This window comes from Apis laboriosa, unplaced genomic scaffold, assembly GCF_014066325.1.
Source record: "Apis laboriosa isolate Shangri-la unplaced genomic scaffold, ASM1406632v1 scaffold21_cov150, whole genome shotgun sequence".
NCBI lineage: Eukaryota > Metazoa > Arthropoda > Insecta > Hymenoptera > Apidae > Apis > Apis laboriosa.
Window position 1 is genome coordinate 393,245 of NW_025222365.1, and position 20,433 is coordinate 413,677.

At 25.7% G+C, this 20,433-nt stretch overlaps 2 protein-coding genes and 3 non-coding genes across 5 annotated transcripts; 3 read left to right on the plus strand and 2 right to left on the minus strand.

Moving 5' to 3' along the window:
- Positions 1-2,002: 2,002 nt before the first annotated feature.
- On the minus strand, positions 2,003-17,641 carry LOC122712850 (muscle-specific protein 20-like). The gene is made up of 5 exons (XM_043932802.1): positions 17,485-17,641; positions 10,357-10,438; positions 4,162-4,291; positions 2,385-2,505; positions 2,003-2,309 (listed from the first exon to the last, which is right to left on the minus strand). Exons 1-5 carry the CDS (start codon positions 17,623-17,625, stop codon positions 2,118-2,120), a joined length of 666 nt encoding a protein of 221 aa, XP_043788737.1. The 5' UTR covers positions 17,626-17,641; the 3' UTR covers positions 2,003-2,117.
- On the minus strand, positions 10,717-10,857 carry LOC122713072. The gene has a single exon (XR_006346450.1). It is a non-coding gene; the product is annotated as a U4 spliceosomal RNA (small nuclear RNA).
- Positions 12,718-15,373, plus strand: LOC122712851 (myophilin). Its single transcript, XM_043932803.1, has 4 exons — positions 12,718-12,847; positions 14,638-14,837; positions 14,936-15,056; positions 15,138-15,373. Exons 1-4 carry the CDS (start codon positions 12,842-12,844, stop codon positions 15,318-15,320), a joined length of 510 nt encoding a protein of 169 aa, XP_043788738.1. The 5' UTR covers positions 12,718-12,841; the 3' UTR covers positions 15,321-15,373.
- Positions 17,642-17,999: 358 nt separating the features above from the next.
- On the plus strand, positions 18,000-18,081 carry Trnal-aag. Its single transcript has one exon. It is a non-coding gene; the product is annotated as a tRNA-Leu (tRNA).
- A 1,445-nt stretch (positions 18,082-19,526) lies between these two features.
- Positions 19,527-19,598, plus strand: Trnaw-cca. The gene has a single exon. It is a non-coding gene; the product is annotated as a tRNA-Trp (tRNA).
- Positions 19,599-20,433: the final 835 nt, after the last annotated feature.

Consider the following 20,433-nt stretch of genomic DNA (forward strand, 5'->3'; position numbering starts at 1 on the left):
AAATATCTGGCATAAGATAGTCCGAATGCTATTACTGCAAAACACTTTTGTCGATCGACTAGAATCGACTCTTTAATCGGAGAACATATTATAGAAAGAGCTTGAGCAATATAAAAAAAAATAATGACTTTATAGGTTATCCGGATTCGATTGCATTAAATGTTAAAGTATAAAGACACTGTGGAAACGTACCAATGAACTCCATACGAGTAGGATATTAGGAACAGAAAGAGTAATCATATGAATAAATTGTTGGAAGTTACGATTTTTCTACTTATGTGCTTATGAATAGAATAAGAAACGTCTATTTCACTTCTTTATTCATCAGAGTAAACGCTATTAGATTTAATATTTATATTTAAAAACTACATTTCATAATTCATAAATTTGCTCTTTAAAAATTAGAATTTTTCTTTCATATAGATCATAAATATATATATAGAAATATATATAATTGCTATGAAAGAATTAATTATAATAATTTGTTTCTATAATAAAATTTATAAGTACATTTGGTTTAATTTTATTGCTTATTGTTAAAAATCTAAAGAAAGTTTACGATAAACAAAATAAAATCATTATTTAAAAAATAAATATTTATTATATTTATTGTAATAAATTACAGTTTATTGTAATATGTATCAACTTACTTAAATGACAGAAAATCAATGAGAGAAAGAGTAAAGAAAAAATCATGAAGCTAAGTATAATCCTATTGCTAGATAATCCATTAAATATATATTATCCAAAATCAAAAATAATTGCAATCGTGGCAGAAAGAATCTGAAAAATGAACATGATTCGTATATACGCGGTTTACGAATGCGTGAAGAATAGTGGGGTGCAGTGATGCGCGGAGCGGCCACTCCGCAGCGCTCCCCTTTCATTAGGAACACAGAATAAATAAGAAAGCATAGCTATCATGTACTATCTTGCTGATGAAGAATTATACTCTTACTTTTCGTACAATCCGTGTATTGCATAGTATTTTATGATTAAGAGCGTAGATTGTAAAGAAATCTTAGTTATAATAGTAGACAGAATTAATATTATACTTCTTTATCAATCATACTATTGTGTTACAGGGGGACCCCAAGAACTGGCCTGCCCCACGATAGACCGAACAAAACACGTCATTTCTCGGGATTGAGATTTTCTCAATCCGAGATTTAATTAACCTTCTTTAATGTATATCAATTCTTGGAAACAAAAATATAATAGAAATAATAAATATTTTCATGTAATATTATCTTATAATTAATTTGTAATATAAATTTATAATTTAATTATAAGAAAATAAGATTTAATAATTATTAACAAGTGTATTGATGTAATTATAAGTTATATGTGCAATAATTATGAAATAGAAATGTATAATTATTTAGTAATATTTTTAAAAAAACATTAATTTTAAATATTCTTAAATAAACAGCAAAATTATATATTATATATAAATATAAATTTTCATAGTTTTTTATCAGAAAATTTTCTTCAATGACTGACGAAGCTTTAATGAATGAAATAACGAAGATAGATCATATTCTAACTTGAGATACTTGCCTGATCATTGGGGAGTCTCACGGTGTAGAAACTGTTTTAGGAATGCGTGTAATGCGTGTACATACATGTCACGTCCACTCATCATTGCTGTCACGTACAAGACTTATCGTCATGTATGTGCGTCTCTACCTATATACTTATGTATGCCAGTATGCATGTATGCTATTCATTTTATATGTCAATCTTAAAAATGTATACATTCTTACCAATATGTCATACTATATTATATATTATATATTTTATTCTCTTAACATAGAAACAATTTTGCAGTGAGAAATATTGAACAACTATAATCAGAATTTATTGAATATATATTACCGTGAATTGTTGTTATTTACAAATATCATATTTGTGAAAATAAATATTCTTAATAAATGATTAATCTTCAACTTCTATATATTATAATCTATTATAACAATTAAGAAATTAAATAATAAATATAATTTTTTGTTAATATAATTAATCATATTCTTTCTAAATATCAATCAACATTTTGATTAAAATTAATTTTAAATTATTTAAAAACTTTAAAAATATTTCAAAATATTGCATAAATATTATTTTCCAAGAAGGATCTTTCTTGTAGCTCCAAAGTTTTGTCCAGCTTGAGTAGCTCCTTTATTGGTACCAGCTTGAAGACCAATATAACCTTCACCAGCCCTTAATTGTTCTTCTGTGAAATGTCGTTTATTTTCTTCTGCCGGTTTTGGTCCTAGCCATGGACCACGCCATTCTGGATGTTTATATGTCTAGAAATTCATTTGTTATTATTATTATTTTCTTTTTTGTAATATACAGAAAATATATTCGACAAAAATTATTACTGTGCGGCCGATAGCAAAAATAGTATTGGTCACTTGCGCGATATTTTTCCTTTCTATCAAATCAACTGCTTGGAATAAATCTACATCTGGTACTCCATATTTTATGCATGCTTTCTGAAATCTATAATGAAAATAATAAAATTTAAAATAAATTATAAATTATAATAATGTCTAAAATAATTTATAACAATGTCACTAAAATTTGCTTTTTCAAACAAAAGGCATACCTAATTAACATAGCGAAATAGAATTGAATTAGATAATTAATCCAAATGTGTGCAATAATCATTGAAATCTCTTTAAACTTATAAAAATTATTATATAATGATAGTAATTTTCTACTAAACAAGCAAATACATGAAACATCATTGAATAAAATTATTTAATATTCAAACAATATTGTGTGTGTGTGTGTGTGTGTGTGTATGTGTGTGTATTAATAATATAAAAATATATATACAATAATATAAGAATATTTTTAACTTCAATTATATTAATTCATGTATTTTATATTAATATTAATACATACAATTAATAATTTTAAAAATTAAAAAATAAAAATGTTAAAATTAATAATATAAAATAAAATATTTAATATTAGTATTATTTTATTAATCATATATTTTCATTTTATAAATCATAAATATGAATTTAATGACAATATTTAATACAATATAAATATAAATTACATACATGGAACTGCCATTTTGTCGGCTTCGACAGAGTTATGTAATATAAGAAACTTGAGGCAGGCCAGTATTAATGAACTCTCCGAGTATAAGGAATGTAGAAACAAAAGAAGCATACATGATGAAGATTCTTAACCTCTAAGTTACTTCTGCTTTCCGCATAAAAAGGGAGTAATGCGGAGTGGCCGCGCTGCGCATCGTTCGCCCCACTACTCAGGAAAGCGCTCTTAAACATTGAAACGCGCCAATTGCCGACATGCGCACGCATCATCATAGTCAGATATAACAAATGTCACGTTCATTGCATTTTACTAAAATCTTGCACAAAGTTTTGTTCAAAATATCTTATGCATTTTATTCTTTTTGTTATATTTATTTAAACATAACATTAATTATGTTTAAACTAACTTTTAAGCAAAACAAATAAATCTTTTATCAAAGTTTTAATAATAATATTTTAATTTTATAATTAAATCTTTTATAAATAAAAAATTAATTAAATGATGTAAATTGAAATATTAAAAATACATAAAAACATTTTTATCAAATGTTTTGTATTTTTGCATTAGTCACATTTTTTTAAATAAATATGAACTCTATTACGATAATTTTATAGATCTTTTTATGAAACAATAATTGTATATTTTATGATATGTTTTTTTACATTCTTTATAGAATAATTGCGATGATTCCATTAAATTCCTCAGACTTTATTAATAGTTTTTTATCAGGCTATTAACTAACATAGAAAGAATAAGACAACTAAAATTTCGCGCTAAGAGCATCGATTTGAAGTCAATAATCGCATATCGTTTGATCTCTCGATCTGAACGGCTACGTGACCAATACTCTCGACTTCGATAGATTGAATCGAGAGTAAAACACTGTCGATCGCGTAAACTCGACTGTACAGCAGGAAAGCATAATATCAAAGAAAGCTCACTACGCAAGTGATGTAAATTAGTTAGAAAATTAAATCTTATTTTAATACTCAATTTTCATTGCAATGTTAAATTAAATGTTAATTTCAAATATCAATAATATTTAAATTATTCATCCATAATTCTTATATTTCTTGCAATACATACTGATTAAGATTGTCCATCATCTTATAATCACCACCAGATATATTGATTTTGGTGATGAGATCTGGCTGTAATTTGTTCATAAGTTTACAAAGCAATACACCATCTCGCAAAGCATCCTCATAATTCATACCTAAAAGCATATATTCCATTAATTAATATAGATATATTAATATATATATTAATATAGATTAATATTATTAACATAGTATTAAAAACATAAAAGAATATAAATGAAAAAGAGAATGTCATCTTCATTCTTTAACCTATTAAATTGAAATGATCGTTTTTTTCTGTAATTGATATAACTAGGAAAAACTAAGGGAAAAAAGAAAATCTAATAATGGAAAGAATGCCAAGAACCACAGTAGCATCAGGATAACAGAAAAATAAATCTCACTTTTCCCGGGATAAAGCATAACTTTTAAAATACTATAGCAAATGACATGCGCATTTCGTGTCAGCCATTGATTTTCATTGTTGGCCAGCCAATTATCAAATGAATGCCAACAGTCGTTTTTTTTTGTTTTATCCTTCCCCTTCTACTACTGCGATCGAGATTGCCACGAAATAATAACAGAGGCTGCATGCACCAGCATTCGTTTATGGCATCCCATTATACCAAGAGGCGCGCCAAGGGGGCATGGCATTTTTTGCCTGTTGGTCGAAAGATCAGGAAAAACGCCTCCGTCTTCTGTTCGTTTTTTTTTTTTTGGTCTCCAACGATGTGTCTCGATCAACGCCATCATTGTCTTGCAATCGTCGTGAATCGTGCGTTGAAGCAATCTCGTCGCCATTCGAAAGACACGCTACATCTCAAATTGCCAGGAACCCAGCATCTGACTAGAGCTCATGTATCGATATCAAGCATGTATCGTTTATTGTCAAGTTTTCCTACCAATTCGATACATACGTTTCGATATATCGAATGTATTGACATACTACGCTCTCTAGTGAGCAACTTTATAAATTGTATCGATACGTGAACAATGAAGCGCTGCAGTCGATGAGCGCAACAGTTGGTTCTCCTTCATAAATTACTTATACATATATGAAAGCATTTGTTATTAAAATAAGTTATATGTTAGATAAAATAATATCTGGAGGAAAATAAAAGTAGAAATGCAAATAATAATAAAATAAGTGTTTAAATAAATGACTTGTCAAGATTCTAAGATAAATAAAACTTATTAATTATATATTTTATATATAGATATATATATATATATATATTATGTGTCGATTATACACAATGGTAGTAATGAATAATATATGCAGCATCTATGAATATGAAAGTTACAGAGTTATTAAGAAAACATACTAAGCAAGTAATTCTTCAGTTATATATATATATTTTGTATAGAAATAAACACTGAAACTGAACTATGTATTATATAACTATGTATTATATGGAAAAGTAAGAAAGATCATTATGACAAATTATAATATTGTACTTACAAGTAAACATTTCTTAACTTTTTTATTTTGTTATATATTACAATACAAATATGCATATGTTTGCAATAACTAATATCTGTATAATTTATTACATATATAATTCTTCCAAAGAATTTTTGGGACAAGAATTGATTGTTCAAAGGACTACTATCCTGATCTTATAAGGACAACATGTCACGTGGTTTTACAATGGAGGGGATGCCATTATATGCTTACCCCAAAATCTGTTCGCCTAATATAAAACTGGTCGTGTGCTTGAATTTTCGATTGATGAGTATTCGACAGTTGATTAGCATCAATTAATATATTCAGTTAATTCTTAATTAATTTCTAATTTTTAAATAACAAGAATAATAATTTAATCACATATTTTTTAAATATATCATATATCATATATTTATATATATATTTATATTTATTATGAATATTGATTATGAATATTGTACAATTATAATTAAACAATAATTTTCATAAACAGAATATATTTAGTATTTAAAAAATTTATCTAATTATTTATAACAAGATTATTTTTGAAATCTCATTTACTATCAAAATTTATTAGAAATATATGTATATATATGTAAAGATATATATATATAGTTAAACTAATTTTTTTTAAAAGATAAGATTAATTTTTTATGTTGTAAATGCAATAAAAATATTTCTTTTATAGGAATAATTTATCTTATAAGAAGAAATAATACTATATATGTTTCAACTACGTATATGAAATGAATCGAGCAAACCAGTCGCTTTTCCACAATATCCAGGTAACAGCCCGAGGGTGACAGTATCCAGCATCCACTTCCAGATGAACGCGGGCAAATAGAATATAAACAAGCGTGACATACTGATACATTCCTGGTAATATTGAAACACGATGAGATGTCGTAAACGCAAGAAGATGACAGAAAATCGATTGAACGCCTTTCAGATCTAGACCGACTTTTCTATTATGATTCTTCACCGCTTTCTTTAGTACTTGAGCAAACACATATGTTAGCCTGATATTTTTCAGATGTTGTATGTCTTATTGCTGTCTTTGTTCATATCCGATACTATGTATCAAAAAAATATCGAGTCGCAATAATATGTATTGGTGAATCGGAAACTATTACCATCCCCGATAGTATCCTGTTACGTTAACACGTCATAGTCGTCATGTCTCGACAGTTTGATATGAAATCGATAAAACATATTAAAATATATTTTATATATATATAAATATATATATGTTTTTTTTTAGAAATTTTATAGAAATAATACTATTATATTTAAAGAAATAATAAATATTGAGTAATATAATTGAAAGAAACGATAATAGTTAATTATGAAAGACAATGGTAAGAACGCATGTTGTAATATTTAATCTACTTAAACAAATATAAATACATCTCCTATCTCATATTAATAAATATAGAAGAAATTAAAAATAAAACAATTCATAAAAATGCATAAGATTATTAACTATTAATATAAAAAGAAAGGAAATCTTTAGCAGGAATGAATCTATGAATTTCAACGAACTCGTTTGTGTGTTTCAGTATCGATTTAATGTCAGTTTCATGTCATAAAGACGTCAAACACACCGTTTTCACCAGGACAACATCCTCGGCTTGAATTTACGATCGCCAGCGAGCAACAGGTTTCGCGGGAACAAATCTTACACATAGAAGTTAGTTTTCCTTTATTTTTATAATAAATGAAATTCTATCATCAGTCTTTTCTCGTATAATGCATTAATCTATATTAATTAATAAATTAACACTTTATGATTCTTGATTAAATTCTTACATTTTTAATAATCTCAATAAAAAATAAAAATTAAAAATTATAAAGAGATTTTTTGATATTTAAGCGAAATTTTTTTTTAATCTAAAATTGCAATTTTATACAAATTTATTTTATTCTACATCATAAAATATTCGTGCAAAATTATAAAGCATTAATATAAATCATTGATTAATTAAAATCTCTTTATAGATAGCTATATTTAAATGAAACGCAATCTGAGGCTACTACCTGTTGCTTTTGATCGTAAATCTACCCTCGGGCTGTAATCCTGGTAGGTTAGTCTCAGAATGACGTCATTGACGATCTTCTGACGGACAACTGACACTCGTTGATGTTTCTCTTCAATCTTTTAATCGAATGAATTGCAATTTCTTCCAAAGAAAATATTCTTATTTTCTGAACGAACACAATGAATGGAAAGCAGTCCTTGGTCAGCGGGAAAGCCATAAATTCATCTACTATCCCTCGTTACTACCCTAGTAACTGCGAGCTTTCGTGATATCACGCAACGTTTCGTGACGACTACTTTAACATATCGATAGCTCCTATTTATAAAAATCATAGACAAGATGTTCAATATCTGTGCTAAAATTATCTTTCAAGAAGAAAAAAGAGAAATATATAATAGGTATAAGAATCGATACATTGATGCTTATATATGGCGAATAAGCCATAAATTTCTCAAACATTTGCTAGTATCCTGGTGTAAGCAAGTTATTTGTACCACTGTGACGAATTGATGACTGACACTTCCTTTTTTCAAATTCTTGGATTTCTTCTTGTTAATATTTAGAGAATGTTTTTAATAATATGAAACATTATAAAGTGCTATAATTAAAGAAAGGAAATAATCGAATGATATTTATTTTGTTATAAATAATTTTAAAAATTATTTATCTATAACAGAAATTAAATATTGAAAAAATAAAATATGATTATTATGAAAATTTAAATTAGGATTTACAATAAATACTGTAAGTTCTATATATATATATATATATATATACATAATTGTATATATAGACATATAAATTGTAAAATATAATATTTAACATCTTTTGTTTTAAATTTTTTTATAAATTTACTAAATAAATTAAAGATAATAAAAGTTCAATTATTATGAATAATTCTTAAATTTAAATTTGTTTCAGAAGATGAAAATAAAAAAAAAAGAATATCGCAAGAAGATCAATACGAAAAATGACACAATGCGATGTTTGACTTGACTATCCAGACTCTCATATGCGATCCTGATACATTGGCGTCCTTACGACGTAACATGATGAACAGATGACGCTAAATCAATATACATCGTCGGCAAGTGATTGTTAAAAATCGTTTAACGGATCCTTCAGCTTGATTTTATTTTACTTATTGTCTATGCAATTAATGATAAAAAATCTAATTTCAATTTATATTATCAATTTCCAATCACAGAAAGATAACTTTTAATATTGTTTTAATATATTTTATAATCTTAATTTCACAATTATTTAACATGATATAATTAAATAATTGTTGTATTGTAAGAAATAACTGATTTGATTTAAAAAATTTTATTTTAAGATATTCAAAGTTTTATACTCAAATAAATCTTCAAAATTATTAAAAAAATTTTAATGTTCAAATAATATATAATTTTTCTCTCGTTTAAATAATATTTCTATCTTTTATGCAAACTATACAAGGGTCCAGCATGCCACACGAGCTTCCAGGAACAGGCTAACATCCACAATTGAAAGAATTGAGAATCTTGAGAAATACCAATTCCGATTGCAGGTCATCAAAGGTCAGCAATACTAAGAATGAATTAGAAGGATAAAAATGTGGGTGGAAGATAAAGGCAATGAACTAAAGCAGTTGTCTAAGTTCAATTTTCAAACGAGTCAATAACATCAAAAGCTTCAAATACCCGGCTTACATCATCGTGTAGAGCTATTTCTTGCTGTGGGTGGAACTTATACTACATAATATTAAGGGATAGTTTGTGACATAATACAAAATCTAGCTATATGATGGAATTTAATTATTTTTATGCTAATATGATAATTATTTATTTTAGGAATCAAATTTATTGAATAAAAGTTTTAAAAATAAGAATGTAATCTTTTTAATTTTAAAATATTGCAATCTGATATCGTACAAACATAAAAAATATTAAATATTCTATTTATTTTAATTCAAATACTGTTCTTAAATAATTAATCGTTATACGAGTAAAGATATATAGTCATATGTTCAACATGGCAATTGCATCGTCGCCTCACGTATTTCTTAAACCAGGGGTACACGTTCGACGTAGGGGTTGTTATCCAGTTTCCCGTTCAATAGGGTGACTCGAATGACGTAACAAAGCGCGCGTTTGATTAGGAGAACATCGATAAATGGAGGATGAAATTACCCTTAACAGCTCCTGTCACCAACCACCTTTCGTTCTCTATTCGTATTCCAATATTAGCTTGTCGCGATCAATAATTATTATTTAATATCTAAATTTAAGAATTATATATAAAATTAAGGTTACTATTTTCCTTATAATTTTTTTTTTATTAATCTTTTGTTTCATTTTAGATTGTTCTTAAAAATTATTCTTTATTATAAATTTTTGTACCGTATAAACATTGTACTTATAAACATCTTTCATATATTAGAATTAGATATTCCAATAACTGACCTAGTCAACAAGTTTAACCTTTACTACGTCACGCAGTCTGACATTCGTATCCGGATATTATAGGGTTGAAGTTAGCCTTTGTATGCGTTACATTGATCTTAAACGGGGGTGGTGTTATTGACACGCTTTTCGAACTACACCACCTCCGGAGAACAGGAGTTTATATATGACAGTATGTGGAGCAAAGGAATGATATTATTGATAAACTTCAATTCATTTTATCTTAAGCTTAAAAATAAATGATCAAGTATTAAAAAAATTAATGATTATACCTGCTGGAAATTTCTCTCCAATTACTTGTTCAATCCATTGTTGAGCCTCGGCTTCTTGGTTCGGTTCTCGCTTGCCAGCAACCTATAATCAAAATGTTTTAAAAATTATTTTAATATTTTTTTAATGATATTAATAACTTTATATAGCAGTATGCTTAATAGTTCCTTTTATCATGATTTAATGATAATCAATATTTTCAATGCAATGTTAAGCTTAAAAAATAATTTAAAAAATTATTAACTAATTAAATTTTAAATTCATATTCATTTATGTACATGTCACCCAATCTTAAAATTTTTTTATGAAACAAATTATGTATTTTTTCCTAATGATTTTTGTTTTTGTAACAAATTTATCAGTTTCCGCAGAAACTTTCAAAAATTGCCGTAGCCGATGGTATTTCACATCGTCATGGCGGGGTATTGGTAAAAGTTTTCAACTAGCAATAATCGCACCTCGGTAGAACCTCATTGGTTACGATATCGCCACTGCGCAAAGCTAACGAATCTATCTTCCTCAGCCCTACTAATAACACTGTCGTAATCTTTCGACAGTGAGAATCCTTTCTTCCTCGACGCCATCTCGTAGCAAGATGAGTAACTAACAATTCGAGTGAATGTAGGCACGAAACTATGTATATTTTAAATATAAAATATGAATAAATAAATGTAATTTTGAAACTTAATTTCATATATTAAGAAATTATTCAAGATATTTCTTTAATAATGTATTATTATAAATACATATAAATAAATTTAAAATACGATTTTTTCTTGAACTCAATTTTTCAGGTACTATTTATGAACAATGTATCTGCAATTGACTGCAAGTCAAGGGATGCGTTAAGTATTTATTGGAAATGCATTGTCACAGGAAAACACGAAAGCAAGAGGTAGCATGCTAAGTACACGTGGAAGGATGCTATATAATGGAATCTTACTCCATTCTTTCTCTCCTTTAACCAAATAATATGTAAGTTATTTTATTGTATTATATTTTATTATATTTTATTATATTATATTTATTATATTATATTTTTTCTTATTGCTTTTAATTCCGAATGAAACAAAAGAATCCAACAATTTTCAACTAACTTTTTTCATTTTAATATTTCGGAACCAATTAAATAAAGAATCAATCTCGCAAAAAGTGTTAAATTAAAATCATTTTATTGATCACAAGAAAAATATTCTAAATAGATACAATTATTAAAGATTTCAGGAAGTAATAATAATCACATTAACTGTATTATTAAACTTATATTTGTTATGTAATTCAATCCCGATATAAAGAACGCAAATATAAATATCCGCTCCAGCCATTTACGCAATTCTGTTGTATTACGATAAATTTGGAAATAGTGTCGATTGATGAAATCTAAACTCGGCGGTGGCCTCACCCTTCGAGAAGTGGCCAGAATCCAGAAATTACAAGCGTCTTGCTGTTATCGGTGTCTTTCATCTGGCGTTCGTCCACGGACCAGTTAAACATTGTTCATCGTCAGAAAAAACACCCACTTGTTCGAACTTTTCCACAACTTTGTCATCAATCACAGATTTTTTCCATCTATGATGTCAATGACATCAGCGATGTGACTTATTGTTAATGATTTAACAATAAACAATAAATATTTAGTCATTTATTGTGAACTTTAACTTCAACTCCAGTTTCAGATTATTCTCTTTTCTATTCTTAAAATTGCATATATTTTTGATAATTAGTCACTTAGTATTTCGAGAATTCGGTTTCATCGAAATGCTATATGTAAAATTACATGGGATTGAAGAATTGTAAATCTTCAAAGGCAAAATTATTTGCACAAAAGATAAGAGGAAAGAAAAAGAAAACGTCTTTGAATATGAAATACAAAAATAAGCAATCCAGTCTTGTAGGAACGAGGAAAATTGTGAATCAATTATGATATATGGCCAAAAGATCTTTGAAACTAATTTTATATAATTAATATAATATATAATTAATATAATTATATAATTAATATTTATATAAACAAAAAAAAATTAAAATCTGTATTTTCTTTATTTTAAAATCATCATTCCTGAATTTTCTAAATTAAATATTGATCATATTTCTTAAATACTTCTTAAATTTTAGTATTCTATTTATATTTATTTTAAAGTTTTTAGAAATAATCAAAGTTGATGACAAAATAACAAAAGAAAAAAAATTTTCTCAATCATTATAAGCACATTTTCGTTCAATCTAGTAAATAGGATTTGCAGTGTCAAGATCTGATCGTGGGCGGGAGTATGGGAATACCCAGTGGGCAACTGGCCAAAAAATACTCTTTTCTGAATGTCGGTGGAAAGGATGCGACGGAGGGGGTATCGGCATATAGCGTCGAGACGCACAGCGTCCGACTTAGTCTCTAGTTAGCGTCATCATTTAAAAGTTAGTTTCAACGAAAAGCACACATTATCTCCGTGGCAACATCGCCGGCGTTCAACAAAAGAAAAATAAGGAAACATGCCGGTATGTGTTCATTATCCTGTCGATGTGTACGTTCCACATGGAAATAATGCAATGCGGAATCGCGATATCTTAGCAACTATTCGTCAAATAATGATATAATGGGATTATAACAAAAATGAATAATTTAATTAATTATGTTATTGCTGTATTTTAGTTTTCCTTATTTTAGAATCCTAATTACAATAAATTTTGGACTATTTCGTTCTGGCGATTTTCCCAAAATTTTGGATTAATCCGAATTGTAAAGAAAAAAATTAATAGGGATTGGAAATATGAAGAGTTTGAAAGATATTGTAAAATAGGTTTGCAACAATTTGTTTTTAATCCAATCAATAGATAATAGATACAAAAAAATACATAGGATAATAGATACAAAAAAAAAAAATAATAATAATAAAACTCGAAATTTTGTAATTTGTAATAGCGATCGATTTTGACGCATATCTCCTACTTCTCGTTCAGAATATTTATATCCTAAGATAAATATTCTTACATAATATATATATTTTAACAATATTTTCAAGCCGTTAATTCAAGAAACTGAAAAAAGATTATTATTGCAATAATTTCCTCCTCAGATTTAAAATTTATAAAATTTATATATTTATAAAATTTTTGTTTTAGTTTCTAAAAATTTATTGATCAATTTTGATTATTAATTATATTTCAAACTTCAAATATATTCATAATCTATTATTAAATACGATCAATGAAGCGAACTTTTCGTACATTTTTAAAAGCAATCAATGGATATATTCATTTGATTAATAACTAAAATTGCTGGAATAAAGACTCGAAAATTAATCAATTTAATTTTAAATTTAATAAATCTTTGCATCAGGTGTTACGTTTTCGAGATAAGTTCGAATGAAAACATCATGTCCCTTGAGAATAAAGCTTAAAATACGATCTCGAGAGTGTTCGAAAAAGATTATATTGCTTAGAAAGATTTGATACATTGCAGATATTCCGAACATTTTCTTGCAAGATCATCATTAATCCTTATTTTTCGATCGAATAAAAATAGACTTCTAGTAAGACGATGCAATCGTTGAAATATTCGAGGCAAACTCACGTGGAAAATCGTAACGTATTAGAGCTTATTTTTGCTATAAATACTGATCTATCGTAAATAAATAGATGCCAGATTTCATTTACGTCAATTCGTTGGCATTATAGATCGATGCAAAAGATGTTAATAAATTGCTTATATTTATCAGAGAAAAATATTCATATCCATGTTCCCTTCTCGATAATCTCTCACTTATGAAAAAAGAGATCTATTATATGAAAATATTATATGAAAAAACATTGTGAGATATAATTATCGATTAAAAGATATTTCGATATTTTCAAGTTTCTTTTGCATAGTTCATTCTAAAAGATCATTCTAAAAGACAAAAAACAATACAAAAAAAAAAAAGTTGTAAAAACGAAACAATTGTCAGAATGCCAGAAATGTAAATAATTTCGTCTTATAAACAATTTTACCAGAAATTAGTAAAATTGAAGATTCACGGCACAGAAACAGGTGGCCGAATATTGTTGCTTCTTGCCAGTTTTAATAAAAGCCAATAAATCGGTCGGCGTATTTTATTTTCGATGTTTGCTTAATATCCGCGGTAACGTAATACCGTCGTGATCTATTTCTGTCCCTGACATTTTTAAATTGCCCGGCAACTTCGCTGGATCATCCCTGACTCCTAAATCGATATCTGTGCCACTATATCTACCATATGTTTCTAATTTAAGAGGATACAATTGACGAAGATAAAACTTCCGGTTTCTAGGCACGCAACAAGGAACAAGAGAATGAGATTTTAACATGGATCGAAACCGTCCTAGGAGAAAAACTTCCACCTGGAAATTACGAAGATATACTCAAAGATGGAGTGATCTTGTGCAAGCTTATCAATAAATTGGCGCCTGGTTCAGTAAAAAAGATTCAGACCAAAGGAACTAATTTCCAGCTTATGGAAAATGTTCAGAGGTATATACTTATAATAATTCAAACTATATTTCAATTTAAATTTACATTTTTCCATTAATAATTTGCAATTAATAGATATTATCGTTATTTTTGGTCAGATTCCAAGCAGCCATTAAAGAATACGGTGTCCCGCAAGAGGAAATCTTCCAAACAGCTGATCTATTCGAAAAGCGCAATATTCCACAGGTTACATTGTGCCTTTATGCTTTGGGCAGGATAGTAAGTATCGTGAAATTAATTTAATTTTAAAATTTCAGAGAAGAATAAACATTCAATAAATCGTGATTCTCTTCTCTATAGACACAAAAACATCCTGAATATACAGGTCCACGTTTAGGACCAAAAATGGCCGAAGAAAACAAAAGATTGTTCACAGAAGATCAACTTCGAGCAAGCGAGGGCCATCTCAATTTACAAATGGGATACAACAAAGGAGCTAGTCAAGCTGGCCACGGTGGATTTGGCAATACTCGACATATGTAAATTTTCTACAATACGTAAAAAATACATAATAAAATACTTATAAAACATAAAAACACAAAAATCTATATAACATTTACATAGATATAAATATTCTTCCACTATCTATTTATCGATCTTGAAATATACATAGTTGAAGAATGGAATTAGCAATCAATTTTAAATATTTAGTCACTAATTTATAGCTGATCTTTTTATCTGAAAAAAATTCAATCAAATCGGTATTTTTTTTCTCGTCGAATATCTATAAAAACATATCTTGTAGATATTACAACAATGTAGTCTATAATCTCAATATACGTTACCGACATTACATGTTATGAAATTTCATTATTATATATTCAATATATATAAATGTGAAATGTTGTTGATACAATTAAAAAAAGCAGACATTTAATACACGTTATACTGTAATTACATATATAGATAAATTATAAACATACATACATTAAATATATACATATTATGTACACGATATAGGTACTCAATATATTGAATACTAATTTATCTTTCATGAATTCTTTATTGAAAAAAATATGAAACATGATAAAATTCTAAATAAATTATTATTATTATTAAATTCTAAATAAATTATTATTATCATGTGAAGTAATATAATTTAAATTTATGTATAAATAGAATTTCACAATTATTTTATATGTAAAATTTTACGTAAATTCTTATATTGAAGATTATCTTATCAATCTGAATGAATAGTGTAATATCTTTTCTAAGATTGTTATTATTCTCACATAATTTGCTAATACTATGTAAATAACAATTAATACAAAATAAAAAAGCAACACTGCTATTTTATTATTATTACATCATTCATAATCATAATTATAACTATATAATCATTACAATTATAATTATGACTGAAACATTTAAACATTTAAACTTTTATAATTTCATTTATATTATAATAATATATTATTTTATAATATATTATAAAAAGTAATATATTATTATTAATATATTATTCTAAATTTTTAATCATTATTTAATTTCAGAAGAAATCATTTTAGTATTTTATCTCTTCCTTTCTTCTTCCAGTTTCAAGAGACTTAAACGTGCTTTTAAAGAATAGATAGAAAAGTTAACTTAAGTACATCAATTTCTAAAATATCTATGACTTTGTAAATATACATTGCACCATTCATTATCGTGACACAAATTTTTTAATCTCTTTTCTCTTTTCTCAACATTATTATATTACAGAATTTAATTCAAACTTTTATTTAGTTTGGCATATCTTAACCCCTTTCAGTTATTTTTGGATACTTGTAATATACCAGACACGACGTGTGAATTCGATGGTGAATTTGCGTTATGATATCGTTAACATATCAAATATTTATATTTCACGATACTTGATAATTTATCAAAATATGTAATTATATTTTATATTATAATATTATTAAAAAATTGTAAAATTTTTTAAAACTATAGAAAAATGGAATGAATTTTATAATTATAATTAGCTTAAAAGTATAAATATAAATCAAGATTATTTATCAAATATAATATCAATAATCAATATATCAAATGATTCATAGTTTACAGATTTTCTAGAATTAAAAACATTGATGAAAATAGTTTGATTCGCATATTGAATCAAATGTTTGAAAAAAAAAATGAATATATTAAAAAATGTTAAAAAACTTTTTAACATTATTATATACTTTATGAAACATTTTTTAATAATTATAGATATTTTTTCATATATCATTTCAAAATGTGAAATTAAAAAAAAAGACAACAAAAAATTTCAATAAATATAATATACTTTGAATCTATATAATATACAATAATTTACAATATATAGAATGCGTGATTTTATAAATTAATATTTTAAATTATAAATATATAAATAAAGCGAAAAAAAAATATTTTTTCATATTTATCCATTCAACTTAAAATTATAATTAATTTATATTTGTGATATAATTTCACTTATCATAGAAAATTATTATATATTTATTATATATTTTGTTATATATTTATTATGAATCAATAATTGAATGTAATTTATAATTTAAAGATTATGTATATCAATTAGTATAAATAATTTCACTTTATTTTTATTTTTATTGCATAAAAATGCTTTAATTAAATAATTCTATTATATAAAATTATATATAAAATTCTTTTCCACACAACTTACCTGCCAAAGTGGACGCCCAGGCATGATGAATGTTTGCAAGTGCTCTTTTGTAATATCAAAACGTTGGAGACGTTGGTAGAGCTTAAGCAACTCAAATTCAAAAAGTGTACGCTTCAGCCACCGTGCTGCGTATATATGCATGATAGGTATGCATTCGTGTTAGTGAATGTGGAGACGCTTCTATATATGGATCACTTACTCACCACCCACCTTGGTACTCATCACACACGAATATTTAAATATATTTTTTGGAAAATATGCTTTAAGAATCATGTAAACATTATTTTTCACTGATTAAAAATAATTTAACACACTTTTATAATTTCTTTTAAAATGTATTTTTTTATATATTTCTTTTTGAAAATTTTTTTTTTACAATTCTATTTCTATATGTATAAAATTAAATAAATAATAAGAAACATAATAATAATTTGACATTCTATATAAAATATTTTATTTTATAAATATTAGTCATACTTCTATATCATATCTACATAAAAATCACATATAACCACGGTAGCGTGGCCGAGCGGTCTAAGGCGCTGGTTTAAGGCACCAGTCTCTTCGGAGGCGTGGGTTCGAATCCCACCGCTGCCATTTTACTTTTGTCTTATTTTCCAATAATTTTATATATTTAATTATGGATTCTTAAATTTATGGATTACATTTTTCCAATCTTTGCAAATCTTTGCAATTAATGAAAGATGACGATGAAAGAACTCTCTTGAAGATTCAATGAGTTGTGCCGGCACGCGGCACCATGATTCATATCTATTAGGAGACTAAATTATAAAAAGAGCTTTTCTATTTCTTTACCGTGAATAATAACACCTACACTTTTTTTTATAAACTATATACTAACATGTTAAGGAAATGGCTGTATATGTTTGTCATACATATCATATGGTTTAAATAAATATTTAATTTACATATATACTTTCTTATATGTATTAACGAATATTTATGTTACAGAATAGAGCTATCATTCAATATATTTTTTTATCTCATAATTTAATAATTTTCGTCCATATATAAACGAAAATAAAATAGTTAAGTACTTACGTATTAAATTTTTACAAATATAATTATAAATAAATGAAAATTAATTATTTTCTAATGCATGTAAGCATTTATTTCACTATTATTGAATAATAATTCAAAATATAAGAAAAGGTAAAATAAATAGTATACGTATAAATTGAGTATAATGAGAAGTAAAAATTTTCTTTATGATTAAAACTGTATATTATATCGATTCTATGATTTTCTATTTTACCGATGCAACAATTGGGACATGGTATGCTTCTAAATAATATGTTAGCCTAATAGATATTTCATTCTGAAGATGCCACCACGAGCCACACCCTATGGATATCAAGATATTCCTATTCAATATCACTTGCAATCTTTTAGGAAATAATTTAAAAATTGTATAAATTCTGAAAATAATAGTCTTTATATATTTTAACACATTTATCCAATCTATTCAATATCACTTGTAATTTTTTAGGAAATATAATTTAAAAATTGTATAAATTCTGAAAATGATAGTCTTAATATATTTTAACACATTTATATATTACATACATTGCTTAATAGTTATTATTAAATAATTATTATTTAAAATATTATTATTAAATATTAAAATTATATTATTAAAATATATGTTATAAGTTTTTCATAAAATATATAAATATATAAAAGTATTTATGATGTACAAAAAAATCAACATTTATTTAATTCCTATTTATTTAATTCTTTTCAATTTAATTTATATTGAATTAATTAAAATTAATCAAAAGTGAATTAAAATTAATAAAATAATTATCGATTCTAATTACACAAAGAACATATTAAATTTTTCAAAAATATGAATATGAAACAAAAATTCTGATTTTTCTATTTATCTGAACAGAAAGAACTATTTATAGAGCCATAAGAGCCATAAATTTCTATATAATGCAAAGATTAATCATTGATTTATATATTTTATATTTATATTTTCTATTTTATATTTATATTTAAATAAACATAACAAAAAAGACTCCGTGGCGCAACGGTAGCGCGTCTGACTCCAGATCAGAAGGTTGCGTGTTCAAATCACGTCGGGGTCAAGTAACAGTTGTGCATCTTCTTTTTATTTTCAATTTGTATTAAATATAAATTCAGTTAAATTATTTTAAATTTTGTTAAATTATTTTTCTTTAATTTTCTTATTTTAAGAAAATATATAGTATCATGCAGATTTCAATATGCATTAAAATCTTTATTACACAAATTATAATAAAAAAAATATTAAATTTTTAAATTAGAATAAAGTATTTACTAGAAATTAATCTAGTCATATTTTTTTGAAGTTATTTAGAAATTATAAGAATTATAAAAATATATATACTTACATATCATAGAAATACAAATGTGATGCGTGCTCACATCCCGCATACAAGACACAAAATATTAGGATAACATAAATGAACTACTTTTCTCCTTTCTCGTATAGTTGAGCGACATTCGCGCGGGCTGTCTCATTTATCCCCTTCTTAGATTAGGTTAACATGTTAGTCGAGGAAGCTATATCAGTGTAACTTACATATATCTTCTTTTTTTATGCGTTTCATTATTCCTCAAAATCAATTATTTTCATAATAATATTTAATAAATAATTGATATGAAATATTTGTAAAAAAATTATTTATTATAAATTATATATATGAAAACAAAATATTTTTCAAGCTTAAATAATTAAAATGATTAAAATAGACATGTAAATATATCTGTTTTATTTTTATATAAAAATTGTCAAGATTTAAAATGAGATACAATAATACTTCTTAAGTTTAATTGAGTTTAATTCTTAAATTTATTAATAAGTTCATAATTAATTTTAATTATTGTTAAATATCATAATTATTTTTAATTAAAAAAATTCTCATTATTTTAATATTTATT